Here is a 25,414-nt window from a genome sequence, read left to right on the forward strand (position 1 = left end):
ATTTTCATAGCACGCGGTCACCAAAGAAGTTACCGGTTAGGCGTCTAACCAAAATATCCCCCCCCCCGCCTTTCATGAGAAAGGATCCAAGGGAAGTAAATCTGAAGTGCAAGTGTTCACTATACGAAACTTTTTTCTTTTCTAATCGAGTTAAGCAAAATGCAAGGGACTTAACTCTAAAAACCAAATTATTATTATTATTTATTTTTATTTTATTTTTTTTTTACAAATTCGAAATGTAAGTTTAAGTTTAGTAGACGAATTCAACGCAAATTAAAAAAAAAACAAAATAAAGAACAAACATTTATTTGTTATTAAATCAAAGTATTTTTCGGCGTAATCTCGTCTTCATCTCCATCTTATTTATCCCTTGTGGCATAATGTCACTAAAAAACAAGACCCGTTGGGTAGGTGTATCAGAATTTTTGTAAGAATTTTTGACACCCCTAACACAAAACTGCGAATAAAATATAAAAAACTCGTAATTTCTTTTTTAAAAGTGGGTTGTTTATTTTCTTTATGGATTATACTTCCAAAATAAACTAATAAAGTTGTTTTTAAAGTAATAGAAATATATTTTTTTTATTTTTTAAAAAACAGTAATGAAATTAATTGAATTTTTCGAGCTCAGTATTTTTCAATTTTTAAACTTTAAAAATCTATCAAAATTTTTCTATTGATTCAATTTTTACGATATTTTCAGGGTCAATGTGAAATTTTATGCTCTTTCCAATAAACCGAATATAATATTTAAGACAAACGTTTTTTTTTAATTCACGCCCCCCCCTTTTCAAGTTTTTGATAAAAAGTAAATAATTAATTTACTCACCAAAGTTTTATATATCACAAATTGAAGATAAAAGCTCAATAAATAATATATTACAATTTAAAACTAAAAAAGTAGTGTTTTTTAGAAATTTACCTGTAAAGTCCGAAGTTTAAAACCCTTTTTTAAAAAAAACACGTTTGTTTTTTTTGTTTTTTTTTTTAATGAAACCTTGGTCCTTGCTCCTTTAATTAAAAAAAAAAAAATTAGGGCTTGAATTACATTTTTCGAGTAGTTATAAGCTTGGAAAGACGGGGTGGAATTATTCAATATTTTTCACAAAATTTCTGACACACCTACCCGTTGGGTGTTATCAATAGCGATTTTTAAATGTCCACGTTGGTAGATCCGCATGGTAAGTCATATGAAGATATCTTTTCTCCATAATAGAAGCAGTGTTTAAGTTTTTTTCCTTTTTAATTCAGTAAAGCAAATTTAATACAGATTTAAAAAAAAAAGAAAACATTTATCCTGATGATTTCTATGCACGACCACACGGATCTCTCAACGTGGACATTTAAAAATCAGTTGATAACAACTGGATCTTGTTTTCCTTAATGGCATCATGCCACAAGGGATAATAAGATGAAAAAAAACAAAACTATCTTGATGAAGACATGATTATGTCAAAAAGTTCAAAAGCTTTCTTAAGATGTTTATATTCTCTACAACTATTGCCGCAGTTTCAGTGTTACAGTAAAAAAAAAAAAGAAGTCCTATTGAATGGTGATTCCTTTTGAATAGTATATATAGAAATAACACAAGAATAAAAGTATATAAAAATCCGTTTTTGGAGTTAAAATCTATTTGTGAAAGAGTGTACCTTTTGTGTTTCGTAGACAATTATGCTGACGATGACACGACCATCTATGGCAACACTTCAAAGACCGTAAACGACCAAGTTCTCTCTGATTCTCTCTTCTCTGATCTTGAACATGTGGTACAATGGAGAAAGAAGTGGCTGGTTACTTTTAATGCATCTAAAACCAAGCTTCTATCTTTACATGATCAACGCTCTGATCCTTGTCTGGCATCAATTGAAATGAATGGCTTACATGTTCATGTTTTGACAAGGGTCTGAACTTTCTCCTGATCTAAAATGGGATATGTACATCAAATCCGTTGCCAAAATCGTTAGAAACATGGTGGGATTGTTCTCCCGCTCCAATAGATAACTCACTGCTTATGCAATTCTCTACTTATGTAAGAGCTAGGTATAACCAAGGATGGAGTACTGTTGCCACCTCTGGGCAGGAGCTGCTAGAAGCAGGTTATCCTGCCTTGACAAAGTTCAAAATAGACTTTGTACCCTAGTGAGGGATGCCCTTTTCTCTTCCCTGCAACCTCTTTCCCACAGAAGAAATGTTGCCAGCCTGTCTCTGCTTTATTGTTATTTTCATGGCATGTGCTCGTCTGAGCTCCAATCTATGGTCCCCCTTGCCAAACTTTCATGAAAAACACTTGGCTAGCTGAAACCATTATCAATAATTTCCCCCACTCTTTATCTGTGCTTAAACCTAAATGTAGATTCCATGAACAAAGTTTCTTTCTTAGAACTGCACATCTGTGGAACCCTGTTCCATTTCCCTGCTTTCCAACTGATTGCAATATGGTCGTCTTCAAGTCCAACATAAACAAGTTCTTGATTAACCATCCCCTTAAGTAATCCCATTTACAAAATTTCCACTACTTCGATATTGTCCCATTGACTACTGTACACTCATTAACTCTTATCCTCGAGTGGCTTTCGGGCCCTGATAAGTGGTGACTCCTTTGTAAAAAAACAAACAGATAGGAATACGACTTTATTATAATCCATATATATAAAAGCGAAAATGTGTATGTATGTATGTATGTATGTATGTATGTATTTATATGCACTTTTTCTGTATGTCCGCAAAAGGCTTTTGGAGGGGGAGCGCTCGGTCAACCCACTCCTTCTTAAAACTTTATATATGCTGTCTAAATAATATGTACGAGTTACGAACGGGGGTCGCATGTGTATTTAATTTGCCCGACTTTTACGCACTATTTTTTCCAGATTTTTTGATCGCCATTTCTGTCTTTCGCTTTTCAGTATAAAAAAAGCAAAACTGATTCAAAGCCGGCATTGTTCCCAGCGTCCAAAAAGCAATCAGCTTTGATCAATGCAGAGTTTCTCTTTATATCAGACAATTGCTATTCAATTTGAACGATCCCCCTTTTAATGTGGGGCTGGTTTCTCCCCAACATCTTGGGAAAAGCCAAAGTTTGGTAAACAACTGCTCCGCAGTAAATATTAACTCCGCAACTTCTATTTGACCTCATTAAGTCATTAAGTGTGGGCACCTGACAATTCCCTTTCTACTTAAATAAATTCAAATGTGTTTCAGTTACACATTCTTGCTGGTCACGCGGTTAATGAGTAACATTTTTTCACACTTTATTTTCCAATTCGCCTCATGGCTTCGGTTTCGATCCTACCTACCTACCAACCAAAACTTTTTACCCCCCCCCCAGCCCGAGCACAAACACCCAAGCAACGATTATTTCTTTTTATATAATATTTAAACAGGGTTATTACTTATTCTTTTGTTCTGATTTACCCCCCACCCGAGCACACATACCTCTAAACACCCAGGTAACGCCGAGTACCCCCGCTAGTCTAATATATAAAAGGCACGAGTGTTTGTACATGTCCACGAAAGGCTTTTTGCATCGGGCTTATTACGTAAGTTAGATTCCACGAGAAATGTACACATACTTCCCAGACGGACATCATCTCTATCATTTTTTTTTTTTTTGATCGAGTTAAACAAAATTCCCACCATGCCGTCGACTTCAGTGTTTGTTTGTCTTTTTCGTATAAAAAAAGCGAGTAACCATGATGGAACGAAAATATTGTACACAAAGAATGACGTAAATTGATCAAGTAGTTTTATTTTTGAATAAAAACATCGAATTTTATGGCTAATGAAGAAACGAATCTCGCAACGCCATTTTGAAAACCATCTAAAAAAAACTAAGGGAGATAATTCAACATGATTCAAACTTGCGACATTTTTTGTTGTAATGCCTACAAATTTCTATTAATATTTTAAAATTATTTTATTAATAAAAATAAAACTTGAATGTACAATATTTTTCGTTATGTCACTGATGCATACATCAGAAAAATTAAAAAAAAAATGCTTGTTTTTAATATAATTATCAATATATATATATATATAATTATATACGTGGAATTCTGAACAAGAGACATTTTTAAAAATGTTTTTTAATCAATTTAAAATACGAAAATTTTAGGCAAGAAAAGTTATGTCCCTTGATATGGTTTTATCAACTTGAAGTAAAAGAGGATGTTTTTTTTTTGTTTTGTTTTCATAGCGAAGGTCGTTCCAAAAGTAAAGGCTCCTATATTTTTTAAAACTTAAAAAATTGACGCGATACGAAGACGGGAATAGTATTACTTTTTGTACTCCAGAATTCACTTTTCCACATATTCTGAATATAGTTTTTCTTTTTAATCAAAAAGAATTACGGAAAATTTTAGGCAAGAACAGTTATGTCCCCTGAAACAATTTTTATTTTTTATTTTTTCGGTATTTGTACAGTTTAATCAAGACATTAAAAAATGAAAATATAGTTTTTCTTTTTAATCAAGAAGAATTACAGAAAATTTTAGGCAAGAACAGTAACACTGAAAAGATTTTTATTTTTTATTTTTTTTTCGGTATTTGTACAGTTTAATCAAGACATTAAAAAATGAAAATATTGAAAAAAGGTTATATTGTACGTATCTGTTATGGAATGAAGTTCTCTGAAAAAGAAATTCACTTAATTTCATCAAGTAGTTTATTTTTTATTTTTTTTTTTTTACAGTGAAAAAACAATTTGTTATGATACCGAGCAAAAGGTTTGATTTTTAGAAAGAAAAGCTAGTATTAAAGATGGAGAGGGAGTGTCGGCGCTTTAAACTGAGTTATCTCCCCGTGGCATGTGCAAAAAATTCAAATATGTCTACCTTCAACATGCTGTCATAAAAAGTGTTTTTCCACTGTAAAAAAAAAAAAAAAAAAACTATTCAATCAAATTAAGTGATTTTTTTTTTTTTTTGAGATATTCAGTCCAAAACGAATACGTACAATATAACCTTTTTTTTCGATATTTTCATTTTTTAATGTCTTGATTAAACTGTACAAGTGCCTTTTTTTCACAGCATACATACGAGGGTTGTTCCAAAAGTAAAGCCTCCTATTTTTTTAACTGAAAAAGTTGAAGAGTTATGAAGACAGGAATGGTATCACTTTTTGTGCTCCAGAATTTACTTTTCTACATAGTCACCAGCATTCTCAATGTACTTGTGGCAATCTCTATTGATGCTTCGGTTGTACAGGTCTAGATCATGCTTTGTCACTCATATTTCTGTTGCCGCTCTGAAATCAACAAACTCATCTCCTAACTGTGCTGACATAAACTGTATCGGCTTCGTAAATGTTCAACAGGCGCCGATGAATGTTGATTGGTTCAAATTTTTCTTTTCTTTTTTTTTTTTTTGCATGGAGAAATTCAATGACCCATCTCTGTTTCTGACGCACATCCATGACAGAAGTTGCTTTCTTAAAATCTCATATCGTCAATATCTGCAGTAGAAAGATGAAACTTTCAGGTCAGGAATGCAAAGTTCAATCATCATAACAATGCAATTTACAATCCCCTTTGATCCATTCAGGCAGAATAAAAATAGCAGACATTACTTTTGGAATGACACTCGTATATACGTACTCCATATTTTTTTAGCAATGTCACTAATTTAGTGTTTTTTCTGGAGATTTTTTTGGGGAAATTTGGCTGGTAAAATTTGGACCTTAGCAATTTTTTTTTTTTTAAATTTTTTTTTTTTAACTGCCAAAGCAAGTTGATCTAAGCTTATCGATGCTATAGTCCTGAAAACGTGCTCTGCTGAGGTGGCCCCAAATATTATATCGAATGTATTACCAGGGTTTTACGTTTGGAGTGAAACGGTCACACTTGCAAGTGATTTTTTTTTTTTTTAAGTAGCGACTAGAAATAATAAAACGCTTATCTTTTGGTGATTATGTTTTTTTTTTTTGTTTTTCACCAACAATCTTCCAAAACTGAGTGAAAAAAAACTAACCACTTCTCAAAGAGAGAAAAACTAGGAGGATGGACCTCCTAGAACTGCACAGGACTGACCAAAATCAACAGAGGCAAACCCATTTCAGAAATGGCCTAGGCTCTGTTAGTTTTGGTGCCAAGAGAAATCCCTGGCTGAGTTCTGAAAATCAGAAATAGCCAACATTTGTTTTAATCAGATTGGTAATCCTATACATCCAGCAAGTATTGCAACTCCCAGGAGGAAAATGGCTGGAAAGAACCAGAATGATTATTTTCGCCTAAAACGTATTCAGAAAAAAAAACAAAAAAAAACAAAAAACTATTGGGTGACTGTGGGGGATATTTACTTATTTATTTGCTTGGCTGTGGTATATTTGTTTTTTGCTGCTTTTTTATGGTCGGGGGGGGGGAGTGATTTGTTTTAAATTTACAAAAGAATAAACTGGCTGACTTTGTACACAAATGAACCGAAATGCATTAGAGTTGAATTAAATTTCGTAATGAAATTTATATGAGTATGGGAGGGGGGGAGGGGATATGAAAAGTATGCATAAGAGAACTATGTGTTTATGATAAAATGAAAACAATCGATGAAGTAGAAAACATTAAAAAGTAATAGTTTTAATCCTTATCCTCGAGTGGTCTCTGGGCCTTGATAAGTGGTGATGCCCATGTAAAAAAAAACAAAACAAAAAAAAACATCTTTTCAACCTTTATTATTATTCATTTTCTTTTTTGAAATGAAACAAAGTTAAATTATTTAAACAATGAAAGGTTTAACAGAACAATATACAGTGTAACCCGGATATAAGAGATCCCGAATATAAGAGATTTTTTTCTGGTCCCAAATTAGAGCCTGTTTTAATGTATAGTGTAACTCTGATGTAAGAGGTGTGTGTGTTCTCCCGCCCCGGGGGGGGGGGGAGTTCTTATATCCGGATTATACTGTACTTTTTTTTTTTTTGTTTTTTTTTTAACAAAGGCTGCTTTTAAAAACATCTGAAGAAATTTGAATGCTCAAGTCGCAACATAAAATTCGGTACTTATTTGAAAATACACTTATTTTAAAAAAAACAAAAACAAAAGAAAATACAAAAAAATTTATGTCTATACTCATCATGGAACAAAGATGTCATATTCCAAAAATCACATGGGTTTGGCTAGTAACTTTTCTATTTGGCTAGTAATCGAAAATATTTAGTTGTCAAAGGTCAGGTAAAGATAAACGTGTTTGTAGAGCCTTGATAGGAAAGTGGTTTTTGTTTATTGACTTTGCAGAACATGATTGAGTTTTGCGTCCCCAACAAACCTCTCTCTTTTTGTTTTTTAATAAAACGAGCAAAGTCAAATTATTTAAGTAATAAAAGGTTTAATGCAATGATATACTCTTTTTTATTTAACGAAGGCTGTCTAAAAACATCTGAAGAAATTCAAATGTTTATAGACAGCCTTTGTTAAATAGTCACCACTTATCAAGGCCCGGAAGCCATCGGGGATAAGGGTTATTTTTTTTTTTTTTTACACAGTGATCACCACTTATCAAGGCCCGGAAGCCACTCAGGGATAAGGGTTATTGCAAGTACATTACGTTAGTGAGGAGATTTGCTGAAATGTTTACTTAAGGGGGCGGTTCATTAGGAATTTGTTAACATGAAGACATCCAAGTTGTAGTCCGGTGGGAAACAGGCAGACGGAACAGAGTTCCACAGGCGTGCAGTTCTAAGAAAGAAGCTTTGTGCATGGGTTATTACGTATACATGTATACAGTAATCAATGGGACAACATCGTAGTAATCGAAATTTGATAAAGTGTCTTACTCAAGGGAGCGGTTCATCAGGAATTTGTTTATGTTGAACTTGAAGACATCCAAGTTGTAGTCAGGTGGGAAACAGGCAAACGGAAGAGAGTTCCACAGGCATGCAGTTCTAAAAAAAAAAGAAGCTTCGTTCATGGAATCTACGTTTTGATTTAGGCACATATAAAGAATGGGGAAAATTACTGACAGCGGTTTCAGCTAGACAGGTGTTTTCCGTGAAAGATTGGTGAGGGGGGAACCAGAGATTGGAGCTCAGACGAGCACTTGCCATGGAAATAACAATGAAACAAAAATAGGCTCGCAACATCTTTTCTGTGGGAGAGAGGTTGCAGAAAAGAGAAAAGGGCATCTTCCACTAAGCTACGAAGTCTCTTTTGTACTCTGTCAAGGCAGGATGGGCTGTTTTTCGCAGCTCCTGCCCAGATGTGGTAGCAGTACTCCATCCTTGGACGTACTTGGCTTTTCTATAGATAGAGAATTGCATCAAGAGTGAGATATCTACTGGAGCGGTAGAAGGATCCCACCATTTTTCCAGCATCCCTGGCAACAGATTTGATGTATGTGTTCCATTTCAGATCAGGCATAAAGGTCAACCCCAGATGCTTGTCAAAACATGGAGCCTCCCCAAGACGAGTGCCATCCATTTCAATTGATGCCAGATGCGGATCAGAGCGTTGATGATGTAGCTTTACAGCTTTTAGATTTAACTAGCGAGGGGTACCCGGCGTTGCCCGGGTGTTTTTCGGGGTATGTGAAAAAAAACGGGTGCCCGTGAAAAAAAAACGAAGCCTTCACGACGCGCAGTTGGAAAATAGTAAAGTGTTAAAAAAAAACAGGTGCACGTTTTTGATTGACGTGACGGCGATAGGTATTCAGCAGTAAGCATTTTGTGCGGGACAGTTTTGAATGAGATGAATAAATCGGTTTGTTTGTTGTTAAAAATCCGCTCCCTGTTTATTAGGAGGAGCGAAATGAAAGCTACAGTCTGGTATGACGAAGTCGACATTGAACAAACGTTACTTAGCTCTCTTGAGACAACTGGCATTCGGCCTGTGATTAGAGTCGAGTTTCGCTTATTTTTATACCGAAAACCGAATGTAACACGTGCCGATGCGGGAAATGTGGAATAATTAACGTTTGAAAGTCAATAAAATTAAATAGACAGGGAGCTCGTGGATAACTCTGAGATATTACAATTTATAGATGATATAAAAAGTTTTAAGAAGTTGTGAACCGAGCAAGCGCTTCTCTGAAAGAAGCCTTTTGTGGACATCGAGGAAAAGCGTACATACATACATACATTTTCGCTTTTATATATATATAGATGAAATAATATTACATTGGTTTGGCTAGTAAACAAAAATATTTAATTGTCAAAGGCTAACTAAAGGGGTTATAGTCAGCAAATGTACTTCCTAACTTCCCGGCCCTGTCGGTGGGGCATTAGAATACGCTGACTGCCCCCTGCAGAGGGTAAAAGTCCCTCAATGGGGGTCCTGGATATGACCTTACACTATATCCAGTGGTGAGGCCCCAGCTTGTGGGCTTTGGGGAGTGTGGAGCCACCCTTTAATTACCATTGCTCCCAGGTCCACTCTGACCCAGAGTGATGGGTTAAATAGAAACCGACGTGAAAACAACAAATATATTCTATTAAAAAAATTTTTCTTCAAAATCTTTGGATTCAGCATTAAATAACCCGAAAAGGGTTGATATGCCGTAAAACAAAAACAACCAACCAACCATTCCTAACTTCCTGTGTGTTTACTACCGGAAGCAATGACAAGGCGAATCAGTTCCTTCACTTTCATTGTCTTTCAGTATTTTTAGTGCGAAGCGATTTATTGAAATATAAAAATAAAACTTAACAAAATTATAAAAAGATGAAAGTAACACAATCAGTTTTTATTTGTACTTTTAATAACAAAATTAAAAATAATTATCATCATTCAATATCATCTTAATCATTATTATTATTATTATTCAATATTTCAGTGTTTTTTGCTGGGGTTTCGCCAGAGTGGATTCCTCGCCTTGCAATCCAATGTTTTTCTGGGACCCTAAGTGGTGTGTCTGCGTCGACTATAACCAATCCACTCGATGTGATACGCGCTCGTATACAGGTAGGTTCAATTGTTCCACATAATAAGCACGTTTTTTTTTGTTTTTTTTCTGGTTCTTTCATTTCTACCAACGAAAAAAATATGATTTGTAATTTCTATCAAAATCGGAAATTTTATTGTTTTTTTGGAATTTTTATTTTTCTTTTGAAATTTTTTTATTTGGAATTTTTTTTTTAAATTTTTTATTTGACATTTTTAAAAAAAATTTTTTTTTTGGAATTTTTTTATTTGGAATTTTTTATTTGAAATTTTTTTTTTTTGAAATTTTTTATTTTACATTTTTTTTTTTAAATTTTTTATTTGGAATTTTCTTTTTTTTTCTTTTCCTTCATTTATTCCGTCTTCTTTTGTTTCCTTCCCTGTTCTCGTGTTTCACATCTCCTTCTCTCATTCCCTCCTTTCTCCTGCTTTCACCCTCCCATTTGTTCAACTTTCCCTTTTTCTTCCTTCAAATTTCTCCCCCTCTTTGTTCAAACTTCTTCCCATCTTTGTTTGACTTTCTCCACATTGTTTGTTAGACTTCTTCCCTCTCTTTGAATTCCCCCTTCGTTCGTTTGACTCTCCAGCATTTGTTTAACTTTCCCGTGTTTGCTTGATTTCCTCACTCCTTCTCTTTGTTCATCTGATTTCCACATTCAATGCTCTTCGTTGGACCTCCCCATTCTATTATTTCACAAAACCCACATTCTATTAGTTTGTTGTCTTGCCCCTCTCATACTAATAGTTTGTTAGACTATCTGTTGGTTGGATTCCCCCCTCCCGTCCCATCTGTTGGTTGGACTCTCCCCTCCTGTCCCATCTGTTGGTTGGACTCTCCCCTCCCGTCCCATCTGTTGGTTGGACTCTCCCCTCCCGTCCCATCTGTTGGTTGGACTCTCCCCTCCCGTCCCATCTGTTGGTTGGACTCTCCCCTCCCGTCCCATCTGTTGGTTGGACTCTCCCCTCCCCTCCCATCTGTTGGTTGGACTCTCCCCTCCCGTCCCATCTGCCGGTGTGACTCTGACTCTCCCCTCCCGTCCCATCTGCCGGTGTGACTCTGACTCTCCCGTCCCATCTGCCGGTGTGACTCTGACTCTCCCCTCCCGTCCCATCTGCCGGTGTGACTCTGACTCTCCCCTCCCGTCCCATCTGCCGGTGTGACTCTGACTCTCCCCTCCCGTCCCATCTGCCGGTTTGACTCTGACTCTCCCCTCCCACCCCATCTGCCGGTTTGACTCTGACTCTCCCCTCCCACCCCATCTGCCGGTTGGACTCTGACTCTCCCTTCCCGTCCCATCTGCCGGTTTGACTCTGACTCTCCCTTCCTGTCCCATCTGCTGGTTTGACTCATCTCTCCCGTCCCATCTACCGGTTGGACTCAGACTCTCCCCTCCCGTCCCATCTGTTGGTTTGACTCTGACTCTCCCCACCCGTCCTATCTGCCGGTTTGACTCTGACTCCCCCCTCCCGCCCCATCTACTGGTTGGACTCTGACTCTCCCCTCCCGTCCCATCTGCCGGTTGGACTCAGACTCTCCCCTCCCGTCCCATCTGCCAGTTTGACTCTGACTCTCCCCTCCCGTCCAATCTGCCGGTTTGACTCGTCTCTCCCGTTCCATCTGCGGGTTTGACTCTGACTCTCCTCTCCCGTCCCATCTGTTGGTTTGACTCTGACTCCCCCCTCCCACCCCATCTGCTGGTTGGACTCTGACTCTGCCCTCCCGTCCCATCTGCCAGTTGGACTCTCCCCTCCCATCCCATCTGCCGGTTTGACTCTGACTCTCCCTTCCTGTCCCATCTGCCGGTTGGACTCTCCTCTCCCGTCCCATCTGCGGGTTTGACTCTGACTCTCCTCTCCCGTCCCATCTACCGGTTGGACTCGTCCCTCCCATCCCATCTGCCGGTTGGACTCGTCCCTCCCGTCCCATCTGTTGGTTTGACTCTGACTCTCCCCTCCCGTCCCATCTGTTGGTTTGACTCTGACTCTCCCCTCCCGTCCCATCTGCCGGTTGGACTCTGACTCTCCCCTCCCGTCCCATCTGCCGGTTGGACTCTGACTCTCCCCTCCCGTCCCATCTGCCGGTTTGACTCTGACTCTCCCATCCCGTCCCATCTACCGGTTGGACTCGTCCCTCCCGTCCCATCTGCCGGAGTGACTTGCCCCTCCTGTCCCAGTCCCATATTCTTTTCTTGTTTTATTCCTTCCTGTGTTCATTCATTCAACTTCATCATCTTTGTTTCGCCTTTTTTGTTTTTTTGTTTTTTCTTGTTTTTTTTTGTTTTTTCTTTTTTTCTTTTTTTTAGGTCTATTCCCATTACTTTTGTCGCTTCCTTCTTTATTCTCAGTAATTCTTTCTTTTCTTTTCTAATAAAAACAAGTTGTTTTTTTCTTTTACAATTCATTTAATAATTTCCCTCTCTCTACTTTTTGTTTTATTTTTCTTTTTTATTTGGAATTTTTTTAAAAAAATTTTTATTTGACATTTTTTTTTTGAAATTTTTTATTTGGAATTTTTTTATTTGGAATTTTTTATTTGAAATTTTTTTATTTGGAATTTTTTATTTGGAATTTTTTATTTGAAATTTTTTTATTTGAAATTTTTTATTTGAAATTTTTTATTTGAAATTTTTTATTTGAAATTTTTTATTTGAAATTTTTTATTTGAAATTTTTTATTTGAAATTTTTTTATTTGAAATTTTTTATTTGAAATTTTTTTATTTGGAATTTTTTATTTGGAATTTTTTATTTGAATTTTTTTATTTGAATTTTTTTATTTGAAATTTTTTATTTGAAATTTTTTATTTGAAATTTTTTATTTGAAATTTTTTATTTGAAATTTTTTTATTTGAAATTTTTTATTTGAAATTTTTTATTTGAATTTTTTTATTTGAAATTTTTTATTTGAAATTTTTTATTTGAAATTTTTTTATTTGGAATTTTTTATTTGGAATTTTTTTATTTGGAATTTTTTATTTGAAATTTTTTTTTGAAATTTTTTATTTGGAATTTTCTTTTTTTTTCTTTTCCTTCATTTATTCCGTCTTCTTTTGCTTCCTTCCCTGTTCTCGTGTTTCACATCTCCTTCTCTCATTCCCCCTTTTCTCCTGCTTTCACCCTCCCATTTGTTCAACTTTCCCTTTTTCTTCCTTCAAATTTCTCCCCCTCTTTGTTCAAACTTCTTCCCATCTTTGTTTGACTTTTTCCACATTGTTTGTTAGACTTCTTCCCTCTCTTTGAATTCCCCCTTCGTTCGTTTGATTCTCCAGCATTTGTTTAACTTTCCCCTGTTTGCTTGATTTCCTCACTCCTCCTCTTTGTTCGTCTGATTTCCACATTCAATGCTCTTCGTTGGACCTCCCCATTCTATTATTTCACAAAACCCACATTCTATTAGTTTGTTGTCTTGCCCCTCTCATACTAATAGTTTGTTAGACTATCTGTTGGTTGGATTCCCCCCTCCCGTCCCATCTGTTAGTTGGACTCTCCCCTCCTGTCCCATCTGTTGGTTGGATTCCCCCCTCCCGTCCCATCTGTTGGTTGGACTCTCCCCTCCTGTCCCATCTGTTGGTTGGACTCTCCCCTCCCGTCCCATCTGTTGGTTGGACTCTCCCCTCCCGTCCCATCTGCCGGTTGGACTCTCCCTTCCTTTCCCATCTGCCGGTTGGACTCTCCCCTCCAGTCCCATCTGCCGGTTTGACTCTGACTCTCCCCTCCCGTCCCATCTGCCGGTTTGGCTCTGACTCTCCCCTCCCGTCCCATCTTCCGGTTTGGCTCTGACTCTCCCCTCCCGTCCCATCTTCCGGTTTGGCTCTGACTCTCCCCTCCCGTCCCATCTTCCGGTTTGGCTCTGACTCTCCCCTCCCGTCCCATCTGCCGGTTTGGCTCTGACTCTCCCCTCCCGTCCCATCTTCCGGTTTGACTCTGACTCTCCCCTCCCGTCCCATCTGCCGGTTTGGCTCTGACTCTCCCCTCCCGTCCCATCTGCCGGTTTGGCTCTGACTCTCCCCTCCCGTCCCATCTGCCGGTTTGACTCTGACTCTCCCCTCCCGTCCCATCTTCCGGTTTGGCTCTGACTCTCCCCTCCCGTCCCATCTGCCGGTTTGACTCTGACTCTCCCCTCCCGTCCCATCTGCCGGTTTGACTCTGACTCTCCCCTCCCGTCCCATCTTCCGGTTTGGCTCTGACTCTCCCCTCCCGTCCCATCTGCCGGTTTGGCTCTGACTCTCCCCTCCCGTCCCATCTGCCGGTTTGACTCTGACTCTCCCCTCCCGTCCCATCTGCCGGTTTGGCTCTGACTCTCCCCTCCCGTCCCATCTGCCGGTTTGACTCTGACTCTCCCCTCCCGTCCCATCTGCCGGTTTGACTCTGACTCTCCCCTCCCGTCCCATCTTCCGGTTTGGCTCTGACTCTCCCCTCCCGTCCCATCTGCCGGTTTGACTCTGACTCTCCCCTCCCGTCCCATCTTCCGGTTTGGCTCTGACTCTCCCCTCCCGTCCCATCTGCCGGTTTGGCTCTGACTCTCCCCTCCCGTCCCATCTGCCGGTTTGGCTCTGACTCTCCCCTCCCGTCCCATCTGCCGGTTTGGCTCTGACTCTCCCCTCCCGTCCCATCTGCCGGTTTGACTCTGACTCTCCCCTCCCGTCCCATCTGCCGGTTTGGCTCTGACTCTCCCCTCCCGTCCCATCTGCCGGTTTGACTCTGACTCTCCCCTCCCGTCCCATCTTCCGGTTTGACTCTGACTCTCCCCTCCCGTCCCATCTTCCGGTTTGGCTCTGACTCTCCCCTCCCGTCCCATCTGCCGGTTTGACTCTGACTCTCCCCTCCCGTCCCATCTGCCGGTTTGACTCTGACTCTCCCCTCCCGTCCCATCTTCCGGTTTGGCTCTGACTCTCCCCTCCCGTCCCATCTGCCGGTTTGACTCTGACTCTCCCCTCCCGTCCCATCTGCCGGTTTGACTCTGACTCTCCCCTCCCGTCCCATCTGCCGGTTTGACTCTGACTCTCCCCTCCCGTCCCATCTTCCGGTTTGGCTCTGACTCTCCCCTCCCGTCCCATCTGCCGGTTTGACTCTGACTCTCCCCTCCCGTCCCATCTTCCGGTTTGGCTCTGACTCTCCCCTCCCGTCCCATCTTCCGGTTTGGCTCTGACTCTCCCCTCCCGTCCCATCTGCCGGTTTGGCTCTGACTCTCCCCTCCCGTCCCATCTGCCGGTTTGGCTCTGACTCTCCCCTCCCGTCCCATCTGCCGGTTTGGCTCTGACTCTCCCCTCCCGTCCCATCTGCCGGTTTGACTCTGACTCTCCCCTCCCGTCCCATCTGCCGGTTTGGCTCTGACTCTCCCCTCCCGTCCCATCTGCCGGTTTGACTCTGACTCTCCCCTCCCGTCCCATCTTCCGGTTTGACTCTGACTCTCCCCTCCCGTCCCATCTTCCGGTTTGGCTCTGACTCTCCCCTCCCGTCCCATCTTCCGGTTTGGCTCTGACTCTCCCCTCCCGTCCCATCTGCCGGTTTGGCTCTGACTCTCCCCTCCCGTCCCATCTGCCGGTTTGGCTCTGACTCTCCCCTCCCGTCCCATCTGCCGGTTTGGCTCTGACTCTCCCCTCCCGTCCCATCTGCCGGTTTGACTCTGACTCTCCCCTCCCGTCCCATCTGCCGGTTTGGCTCTGACTCTCCCCTCCCGTCCCATCTGCCGGTTTGACTCTGACTCTCCCCTCCCGTCCCATCTTCCGGTTTGACTCTGACTCTCCCCTCCCGTCCCATCTTCCGGTTTGGCTCTGACTCTCCCCTCCCGTCCCATCTGCCGGTTTGACTCTGACTCTCCCCTCCCGTCCCATCTGCCGGTTTGACTCTGACTCTCCCCTCCCGTCCCATCTGCCGGTTTGGCTCTGACTCTCCCCTCCCGTCCCATCTGCCGGTTTGACTCTGACTCTCCCCTCCCGTCCCATCTGCCGGTTTGACTCTGACTCTCCCCTCCCGTCCCATCTGCCGGTTTGACTCTGACTCTCCCCTCCCGTCCCATCTGCCGGTTTGGCTCTGACTCTCCCCTCCCGTCCCATCTGCCGGTTTGACTCTGACTCTCCCCTCCCGTCCCATCTTCCGGTTTGGCTCTGACTCTCCCCTCCCGTCCCATCTGCCGGTTTGACTCTGACTCTCCCCTCCCGTCCCATCTTCCGGTTTTGCTCTGACTCTCCCCTCCCGTCCCATCTTCCGGTTTGGCTCTGACTCTCCCCTCCCGTCCCATCTGCCGGTTTGGCTCTGACTCTCCCCTCCCGTCCCATCTGCCGGTTTGACTCTGACTCTCCCCTCCCGTCCCATCTGCCGGTTTGGCTCTGACTCTCCCCTCCCGTCCCATCTTCCGGTTTGACTCTGACTCTCCCCTCCCGTCCCATCTGCCGGTTTGGCTCTGACTCTCCCCTCCCGTCCCATCTGCCGGTTTGGCTCTGACTCTCCCCTCCCGTCCCATCTGCCGGTTTGACTCTGACTCTCCCCTCCCGTCCCATCTTCCGGTTTGACTCTGACTCTCCCCTCCCGTCCCATCTGCCGGTTTGACTCTGACTCTCCCCTCCCGTCCCATCTGCCGGTTTGACTCTGACTCTCCCCTCCCGTCCCATCTGCCGGTTTGACTCTGACTCTCCCCTCCCGTCCCATCTGCCGGTTTGGCTCTGACTCTCCCCTCCCGTCCCATCTGCCGGTTTGACTCTGACTCTCCCCTCCCGTCCCATCTTCCGGTTTGACTCTGACTCTCCCCTCCCGTCCCATCTGCCGGTTTGACTCTGACTCTCCCCTCCCGTCCCATCTGCCGGTTTGACTCTGACTCTCCCCTCCCGTCCCATCTGCCGGTTTGGCTCTGACTCTCCCCTCCCGTCCCATCTGCCGGTTTGACTCTGACTCTCCCCTCCCGTCCCATCTGCCGGTTTGACTCTGACTCTCCCCTCCCGTCCCATCTGCCGGTTTGACTCTGACTCTCCCCTCCCGTCCCATCTGCCGGTTTGGCTCTGACTCTCCCCTCCCGTCCCATCTGCCGGTTTGACTCTGACTCTCCCCTCCCGTCCCATCTTCCGGTTTGGCTCTGACTCTCCCCTCCCGTCCCATCTGCCGGTTTGGCTCTGACTCTCCCCTACCGTCCCATCTGCCGGTTTGACTCTGACTCTCCCCTCCCGTCCCATCTTCCGGTTTGGCTCTGACTCTCCCCTCCCGTCCCATCTGCCGGTTTGACTCTGACTCTCCCCTCCCGTCCCATCTGCCGGTTTGGCTCTGACTCTCCCCTCCCGTCCCATCTGCCGGTTTGACTCTGACTCTCCCCTCCCGTCCCATCTTCCGGTTTGACTCTGACTCTCCCCTCCCGTCCCATCTGCCGGTTTGACTCTGACTCTCCCCTCCCGTCCCATCTGCCGGTTTGACTCTGACTCTCCCCTCCCGTCCCATCTGCCGGTTTGACTCTGACTCTCCCCTCCCGTCCCATCTGCCGGTTTGACTCTGACTCTCCCCTCCCGTCCCATCTTCCGGTTTGGCTCTGACTCTCCCCTCCCGTCCCATCTGCCAGTTTGACTCTGACTCTCCCCTCCCGTCCCATCTTCCGGTTTGGCTCTGACTCTCCCCTCCCGTCCCATCTGCCGGTTTGACTCTGACTCTCCCCTCCCGTCCCATCTTCCGGTTTGGCTCTGACTCTCCCCTCCCGTCCCATCTGCCGGTTTGACTCTGACTCTCCCCTCCCGTCCCATCTTCCGGTTTGGCTCTGACTCTCCCCTCCCGTCCCATCTGCCGGTTTGACTCTGACTCTCCCCTCCCGTCCCATCTTCCGGTTTGGCTCTGACTCTCCCCTCCCGTCCCATCTGCCGGTTTGACTCTGACTCTCCCCTCCCGTCCCATCTGCCGGTTTGACTCTGACTCTCCCCTCCCGTCCCATCTGCCGGTTTGACTCTGACTCTCCCCTCCCGTCCCATCTGCCGGTTTGACTCTGACTCTCCCCTCCCGTCCCATCTTCCGGTTTGGCTCTGACTCTCCCCTCCCGTCCCATCTGCCGGTTTGACTCTGACTCTCCCCTCCCGTCCCATCTGCCGGTTTGACTCTGACTCTCCCCTCCCGTCCCATCTGCCGGTTTGACTCTGACTCTCCCCTCCCGTCCCATCTGCCGGTTTGGCTCTGACTCTCCCCTACCGTCCCATCTGCCGGTTTGACTCTGACTCTCCCCTCCCGTCCCATCTTCCGGTTTGGCTCTGACTCTCCCCTCCCGTCCCATCTGCCGGTTTGACTCTGACTCTCCCCTCCCGTCCCATCTGCCGGTTTGGCTCTGACTCTCCCCTCCCGTCCCATCTGCCGGTTTGACTCTGACTCTCCCCTCCCGTCCCATCTTCCGGTTTGACTCTGACTCTCCCCTCCCGTCCCATCTGCCGGTTTGACTCTGACTCTCCCCTCCCGTCCCATCTGCCGGTTTGACTCTGACTCTCCCCTCCCGTCCCATCTGCCGGTTTGACTCTGACTCTCCCCTCCCGTCCCATCTGCCGGTTTGACTCTGACTCTCCCCTCCCGTCCCATCTTCCGGTTTGGCTCTGACTCTCCCCTCCCGTCCCATCTGCCGGTTTGACTCTGACTCTCCCCTCCCGTCCCATCTTCCGGTTTGGCTCTGACTCTCCCCTCCCGTCCCATCTGCCGGTTTGACTCTGACTCTCCCCTCCCGTCCCATCTTCCGGTTTGGCTCTGACTCTCCCCTCCCGTCCCATCTGCCGGTTTGACTCTGACTCTCCCCTCCCGTCCCATCTTCCGGTTTGGCTCTGACTCTCCCCTCCCGTCCCATCTGCCGGTTTTACTCTGACTCTCCCCTCCCGTCCCATCTTCCGGTTTGGCTCTGACTCTCCCCTCCCGTCCCATCTGCCGGTTTGACTCTGACTCTCCCCTCCCGTCCCATCTGCCGGTTTGACTCTGACTCTCCCCTCCCGTCCCATCTGCCGGTTTGACTCTGACTCTCCCCTCCCGTCCCATCTGCCGGTTTGACTCTGACTCTCCCCTCCCGTCCCATCTGCCGGTTTGACTCTGACTCTCCCCTCCCGTCCCATCTTCCGGTTTGGCTCTGACTCTCCCCTCCCGTCCCATCTGCCGGTTTGACTCTGACTCTCCCCTCCCGTCCCATCTGCCGGTTTGACTCTGACTCTCCCCTCCCGTCCCATCTGCCGGTTTGACTCTGACTCTCCCCTCCCGTCCCATCTGCCGGTTTGGCTCTGACTCTCCCCTACCGTCCCATCTGCCGGTTTGACTCTGACTCTCCCCTCCCGTCCCATCTTCCGGTTTGGCTCTGACTCTCCCCTCCCGTCCCATCTGCCGGTTTGACTCTGACTCTCCCCTCCCGTCCCATCTGCCGGTTTGGCTCTGACTCTCCCCTCCCGTCCCATCTGCCGGTTTGACTCTGACTCTCCCCTCCCGTCCCATCTTCCGGTTTGACTCTGACTCTCCCCTCCCGTCCCATCTGCCGGTTTGACTCTGACTCTCCCCTCCCGTCCCATCTGCCGGTTTGACTCTGACTCTCCCCTCCCGTCCCATCTGCCGGTTTGACTCTGACTCTCCCCTCCCGTCCCATCTGCCGGTTTGACTCTGACTCTCCCCTCCCGTCCCATCTTCCGGTTTGGCTCTGACTCTCCCCTCCCGTCCCATCTGCCGGTTTGACTCTGACTCTCCCCTCCCGTCCCATCTTCCGGTTTGGCTCTGACTCTCCCCTCCCGTCCCATCTGCCGGTTTGACTCTGACTCTCCCCTCCCGTCCCATCTTCCGGTTTGGCTCTGACTCTCCCCTCCCGTCCCATCTGCCGGTTTGACTCTGACTCTCCCCTCCCGTCCCATCTTCCGGTTTGGCTCTGACTCTCCCCTCCCGTCCCATCTGCCGGTTTGACTCTGACTCTCCCCTCCCGTCCCATCTTCCGGTTTGGCTCTGACTCTCCCCTCCCGTCCCATCTGCCGGTTTGACTCTGACTCTCCCCTCCCGTCCCATCTGCCGGTTTGACTCTGACTCTCCCCTCCCGTCCCATCTGCCGGTTTGACTCTGACTCTCCCCTCCCGTCCCATCTGCCGGTTTGACTCTGACTCTCCCCTCCCGTCCCATCTTCCGGTTTGGCTCTGACTCTCCCCTCCCGTCCCATCTGCCGGTTTGACTCTGACTCTCCCCTCCCGTCCCATCTGCCGGTTTGGCTCTGACTCTCCCCTCCCGTCCCATCTGCCGGTTTGACTCTGACTCTCCCCTCCCGTCCCATCTGCCGGTTTGACTCTGACTCTCCCCTCCCGTCCCATCTGCCGGTTTGGCTCTGACTCTCCCCTCCCGTCCCATCTTCCGGTTTGACTCTGACTCTCCCCTCCCGTCCCATCTTCCGGTTTGGCTCTGACTCTCCCCTCCCGTCCCATCTGCTGGTTTGACTCTGACTCTCCCCTCCCGTCCCATCTGCCGGTTTGACTCTGACTCTCCCCTCCCGTCCCATCTGCCGGTTTGGCTCTGACTCTCCCCTCCCGTCCCATCTTCCGGTTTAACTCTGACTCTCCCCTCCCGTCCCATCTGCCGGTTTGACTCTGACTCTCCCCTCCCGTCCCATCTGCCGGTTTGACTCTGACTCTCCCCTCCCGTCCCATCTTCCGGTTTGACTCTGACTCTCCCCTCCCGTCCCATCTGCCGGTTTGACTCTGACTCTCCCCTCCCGTTCCATCTGCCGGTTTGACTCTGACTCTCCCCTCCCGTCCCATCTGCCGGTTTGGCTCTGACTCTCCCCTCCCGTCCCATCTTCCGGTTTGACTCTGACTCTCCCCTCCCGTCCCATCTGCCGGTTTGACTCTGACTCTCCCCTCCCGTCCCATCTGCCGGTTTGACTCTGACTCTCCCCTCCCGTCCCATCTGCCGGTTTGACTCTGACTCTCCCCTCCCGTCCCATCTGCCGGTTTGACTCTGACTCTCCCCTCCCGTCCCATCTGCCGGTTTGACTCTGACTCTCCCCTCCCGTCCCATCTGCCGGTTTGACTCTGACTCTCCCCTCCCGTCCCATCTGCCGGTTTGGCTCTGACTCTCCCCTCCCGTCCCATCTGCCGGTTTGACTCTGACTCTCCCCTCCCGTCCCATCTGCCGGTTTGGCTCTGACTCTCCCCTCCCGTCCCATCTTCCGGTTTGACTCTGACTCTCCCCTCCCGTCCCATCTGCCGGTTTGGCTCTGACTCTCCCCTCCCGTCCCATCTGCCGGTTTGGCTCTGACTCTCCCCTCCCGTCCCATCTTCCGGTTTGGCTCTGACTCTCCCCTCCCGTCCCATCTTCCGGTTTGACTCTGACTCTCCCCTCCCGTCCCATCTTCCGGTTTGGCTCTGACTCTCCCCTCCCGTCCCATCTTCCGGTTTGGCTCTGACTCTCCCCTCCCGTCCCATCTTCCGGTTTGACTCTGACTCTCCCCTCCCGTCCCATCTGCCGGTTTGGCTCTGACTCTCCCCTCCCGTCCCATCTGCCGGTTTGACTCTGACTCTCCCCTCCCGTCCCATCTTCCGGTTTGGCTCTGACTCTCCCCTCCCGTCCCATCTGCCGGTTTGGCTCTGACTCTCCCCTCCCGTCCCATCTGCCGGTTTGACTCTGACTCTCCCCTCCCGTCCCATCTGCCGGTTTGACTCTGACTCTCCCCTCCCGTCCCATCTGCCGGTTTGGCTCTGACTCTCCCCTCCCGTCCCATCTTCCGGTTTGACTCTGACTCTCCCCTCCCGTCCCATCTGCCGGTTTGGCTCTGACTCTCCCCTCCCGTCCCATCTGCCGGTTTGACTCTGACTCTCCCCTCCCGTCCCATCTTCCGGTTTGGCTCTGACTCTCCCCTCCCGTCCCATCTGCCGGTTTGGCTCTGACTCTCCCCTCCCGTCCCATCTGCCGGTTTGACTCTGACTCTCCCCTCCCGTCCCATCTGCCGGTTTGACTCTGACTCTCCCCTCCCGTCCCATCTTCCGGTTTGGCTCTGACTCTCCCCTCCCGTCCCATCTTCCGGTTTGGCTCTGACTCTCCCCTCCCGTCCCAACTTCCGGTTTGACTCTGACTCTCCCCTCCCGTCCCATCTGCCGGTTTGGCTCTGACTCTCCCCTCCCGTCCCATCTTCCGGTTTGACTCTGACTCTCCCCTCCCGTCCCATCTTCCGGTTTGGCTCTGACTCTCCCCTCCCGTCCCATCTTCCGGTTTGGCTCTGACTCTCCCCTCCCGTCCCATCTGCCGGTTTGGCTCTGACTCTCCCCTCCCGTCCCATCTGCCGGTTTGACTCTGACTCTCCCCTCCCGTCCCATCTTCCGGTTTGGCTCTGACTCTCCCCTCCCGTCCCATCTGCCGGTTTGACTCTGACTCTCCCCTCCCGTCCCATCTGCCGGTTTGACTCTGACTCTCCCCTCCCGTCCCATCTGCCGGTTTGGCTCTGACTCTCCCCTCCCGTCCCATCTGCCGGTTTGGCTCTGACTCTCCCCTCCCGTCCCATCTGCCGGTTTGGCTCTGACTCTCCCCTTCCGTCCCATCTGCCGGTTTGACTCTGACTCTCTCGTCCCTCCCGTCCCATCTGCCGGTTGGACTTGCCCCTCCTGTCCCAGTCCCATATTCTTTTCTTGTTTTATTCCTTCCCGTGTTCATTCATTCAACTTCATCATCTTTGTTTCGCCTTTTTTGTGTTTTTGTTTTTTTCTTGTTTTTTTTTTTGTTTTTTCTTTTTTCTTTTTTTTAGGTCTATTCCCATTACTTTTGTCGCTTCCTTCTTTATTCTCAGTAATTCTTTCTTTTCTTTTTTTATTAAAACAAGTTATTTTTTTCTTTTACAATTCATTTAATAATTTCCCTCTCTCTACTTTTTGTTGTCTCCCCAGGTTGAAGGTTCCAATATGAATGAGACAGTCCGGACCCTTTGGAAAGAGGAAGGTCTTTTAATGGCCTTCAAAGGACTTTCAGCTCGACTAGTCCAATCTGTGATGTTTTCTTTTTTCATCATCCTCGGCTACGAATCGATTAAACGCCTTTCGCTACTTGAGGAATATCGCAAAGACGTCCGGTGGTGACGAATCGCCGTCTTTGGACAGCGTTGTATTTATTTAATTTTTTTTTTTTTTTTTCTCGTTTTGTTTTTGTTTTATTTTTTTTTTGATAAAAAAGATGAATATTTGTTAAGCCAAACAGAAAATTTGTTTTTATTTTTTATAGAGAAGCTTCGAAGATCCGTTGACAATTTTTGCTGTTTATCAAGATTTATTTGTTGACCAGCAGGTTTCGTCTGTTCGTTATCTGCTAATAACATAGACTAACACCAGCTGACAGTGTGGGACCTTTTAGGTAGGCAATGCTTCTGAACCCTGTCTAAGAGAGAGAGACTAGCAGCAAATGCACCAGCCTAAATGTGGCAAAAATACTCCATACATTTTTTTTTTTTTTTTTACACAGTGGTCACCACTTATCAAGGCCTGGAAGCCACTCAGGGATAAGGGTTATTGCAAGTACATTAGGTTAGTGTGGAGATTTGATGAATTGTTTACTTAAGGGGGCAGTTCATTAGGAATTTGTTAACGTTGGACTTGAAGACATCCAAGTTGTAGTCAGGTGGGAAGCAGGCAGACGGAACAGAGTTCCAGATGTGTGCAGTTCTAAGAAAGAAGCTTTGTTCATGGAATCCGCGTTTTGATTTAGGCACAGATAGAGAGTGGGGAAATTTTTCACAGTGGATTCAGCTAGACGGGTGTTTTTCGTGAAAGATTGGTGAGGGGGGACCAGAGATTGGAGTTCAGACGAGCACCTGCCATGGAAATAACGATAAAACAAGGATAGGCTCGCAACATCTCTTCTGTGGGAGAGAGGTTGCAGGGTAGAGAAAAGGGCATCCCCTACTAAGCCACGAAGTCTATTTTGTACTCTGTCGAGGCATGATAGGCTATTTTTAGCAGCTCCTGCCCAGATATGGCAGCAGTATTCCATCCTTGGACGTACTTGGCTTTTATATAGATAGAGAATTGCATCAGTAGTGAGATATCTTCTGGAGCGGTAGAAGGATCCCAGCATCTTTCCAGCGAATGGTGGTCTTGTAGAGACATTAGATACTCTTTTTTGCAGCAACCTTGGCAATGTCTTATATCTATAGTGCTTATCACAGTCCTTTTTACCCCAAACAAAGCCCAGTACCATTTTGATATAGGGGGCTACTTTCTAGGACATAATTTAAAAGGATACTATGTAGGGAGTTGAGCAGCAAGATGCATGGCCTGTTTACATTACACTTTAACTTCTGCATGTCAGTAGAGTCAGGGAACCAGGGACCCAAACTGAAATTCCAAAGTCTGGCAATCCAAGGGAAAAAAATTTATTAGAGTAGAAGTCTTTCTGACCTCTAGGGATCTGTGTAGGGGTGGGATTTAGCTGCTTGTCTGGTTTGTCAAGGTATTTATGTTGAGAGGTACCATTAAAATACTTGTAAAACAGGGAGACGGAGGCAATATTTCGTCGATGGGACAGAGATTGAAGCCTAGCTGACAGTGTGGGACCTATTATGGTTGGCAACTCTTCTGAACCCTTTCTGAGAGAGAGAGAGAAACTAGTAGCAAATGCACCAGGCCAAATGTGGAAAAAATACTCCATACACAGGCAAAGATATATGATATATAAACATACAAGATACGAACCAAAGCATTACCTACTTGACTGGAGGTCTGACTATGTTGGGAAATTTCTTGGGTTTTCATAAGATAGTTCTCTCGGATCTTGGCAGTGAGGAGTATCGAAGATCCCTATTCAGCCTTTTTCATTTATGGCTGTTTGTTTTGTAGTTTACGATTTTAAGCTGAATATACATACAGACAACTGGCCTTTTAAATATTAGACATTGGGAAATGATGATGGCTAAGTGGCTAATGACATGGACCAACACCATCGGTCATGGTTGCGGTATTCACCCTGGATCGGTTGGATCAGCTCTTTCTAACAAGATTTATTTGACAAATAGTCGACCAAAACATTATGAAACAACTATGAAAATGAGGATAATCGTCCACAAATAAATAAATAAAAACTTTTCCAAAATTACCAGATTCGACATTCAAAGGTTGATATGCCGTAAAACAAAACAATCAGGCCTAACTTTATATAACTAGGTGCATAGCACCTGTAAAACTAGGCTTCCCTCCTTTCACCACAAGTGCTCGATCCTTATTTTGTCTCGGGTATAAATGAATGGGATTTTCATTGAGAAACTCATTTCTTTTCACAAGCTCCTAGGATTGACCTTCATCCACATCTGAAATGGAAGATTTACATCAAATCTGTTGCTAAGGTAGCTGGAAAAAAAATTTTGTTGTTCATCATTTATCAAGGCAAAAATCCACTTTAAGGATTACTTAGATTTTCATTTGGCTAATGCAACATTATTCAGAGGTTTAAGAAGTATGATTAATTCAAAGGATGACTTCATATTGGACTTGAAAAACGACCATGTTGTAGTTTGTAGGTAAACATTCCCATGGTAACGTCTTCCATGAGTGGGAAGTTTTTCAAGGTAATTCTGTTCTTGAAAGTTGGGTTTAATTTTAGTTACGCAGAGAAAGAAA

General features: G+C 45.7%; 1 protein-coding gene across 3 annotated transcripts in view; it reads left to right on the top strand.

Moving 5' to 3' along the window:
- The window catches only part of LOC145266965 (solute carrier family 25 member 44-like), a 70,243-nt gene extending 47,236 nt beyond the window's left edge, over positions 1 to 23,007 (top strand). For all 3 annotated transcript variants that reach the window (XM_080122802.1, XM_080122801.1, XM_080122803.1), the window contains 2 exons: positions 9,756 to 9,883; positions 22,697 to 23,007. In XM_080122802.1, the coding sequence (XP_079978928.1) occupies positions 9,756 to 9,883; positions 22,697 to 22,885 (317 nt within the window). In that variant the 3' untranslated portion in view covers positions 22,886 to 23,007. The remainder of the gene's footprint in view (positions 1 to 9,755; positions 9,884 to 22,696) is intronic.
- The last annotated feature ends 2,407 nt before the right edge of the window (positions 23,008 to 25,414 follow it).

Source organism: Euprymna scolopes, chromosome 42 (assembly GCF_053919585.1).
Source record: "Euprymna scolopes isolate OS-2025 chromosome 42, ASM5391958v1, whole genome shotgun sequence".
NCBI classification, from domain to species: domain Eukaryota; kingdom Metazoa; phylum Mollusca; class Cephalopoda; order Sepiida; family Sepiolidae; genus Euprymna; species Euprymna scolopes.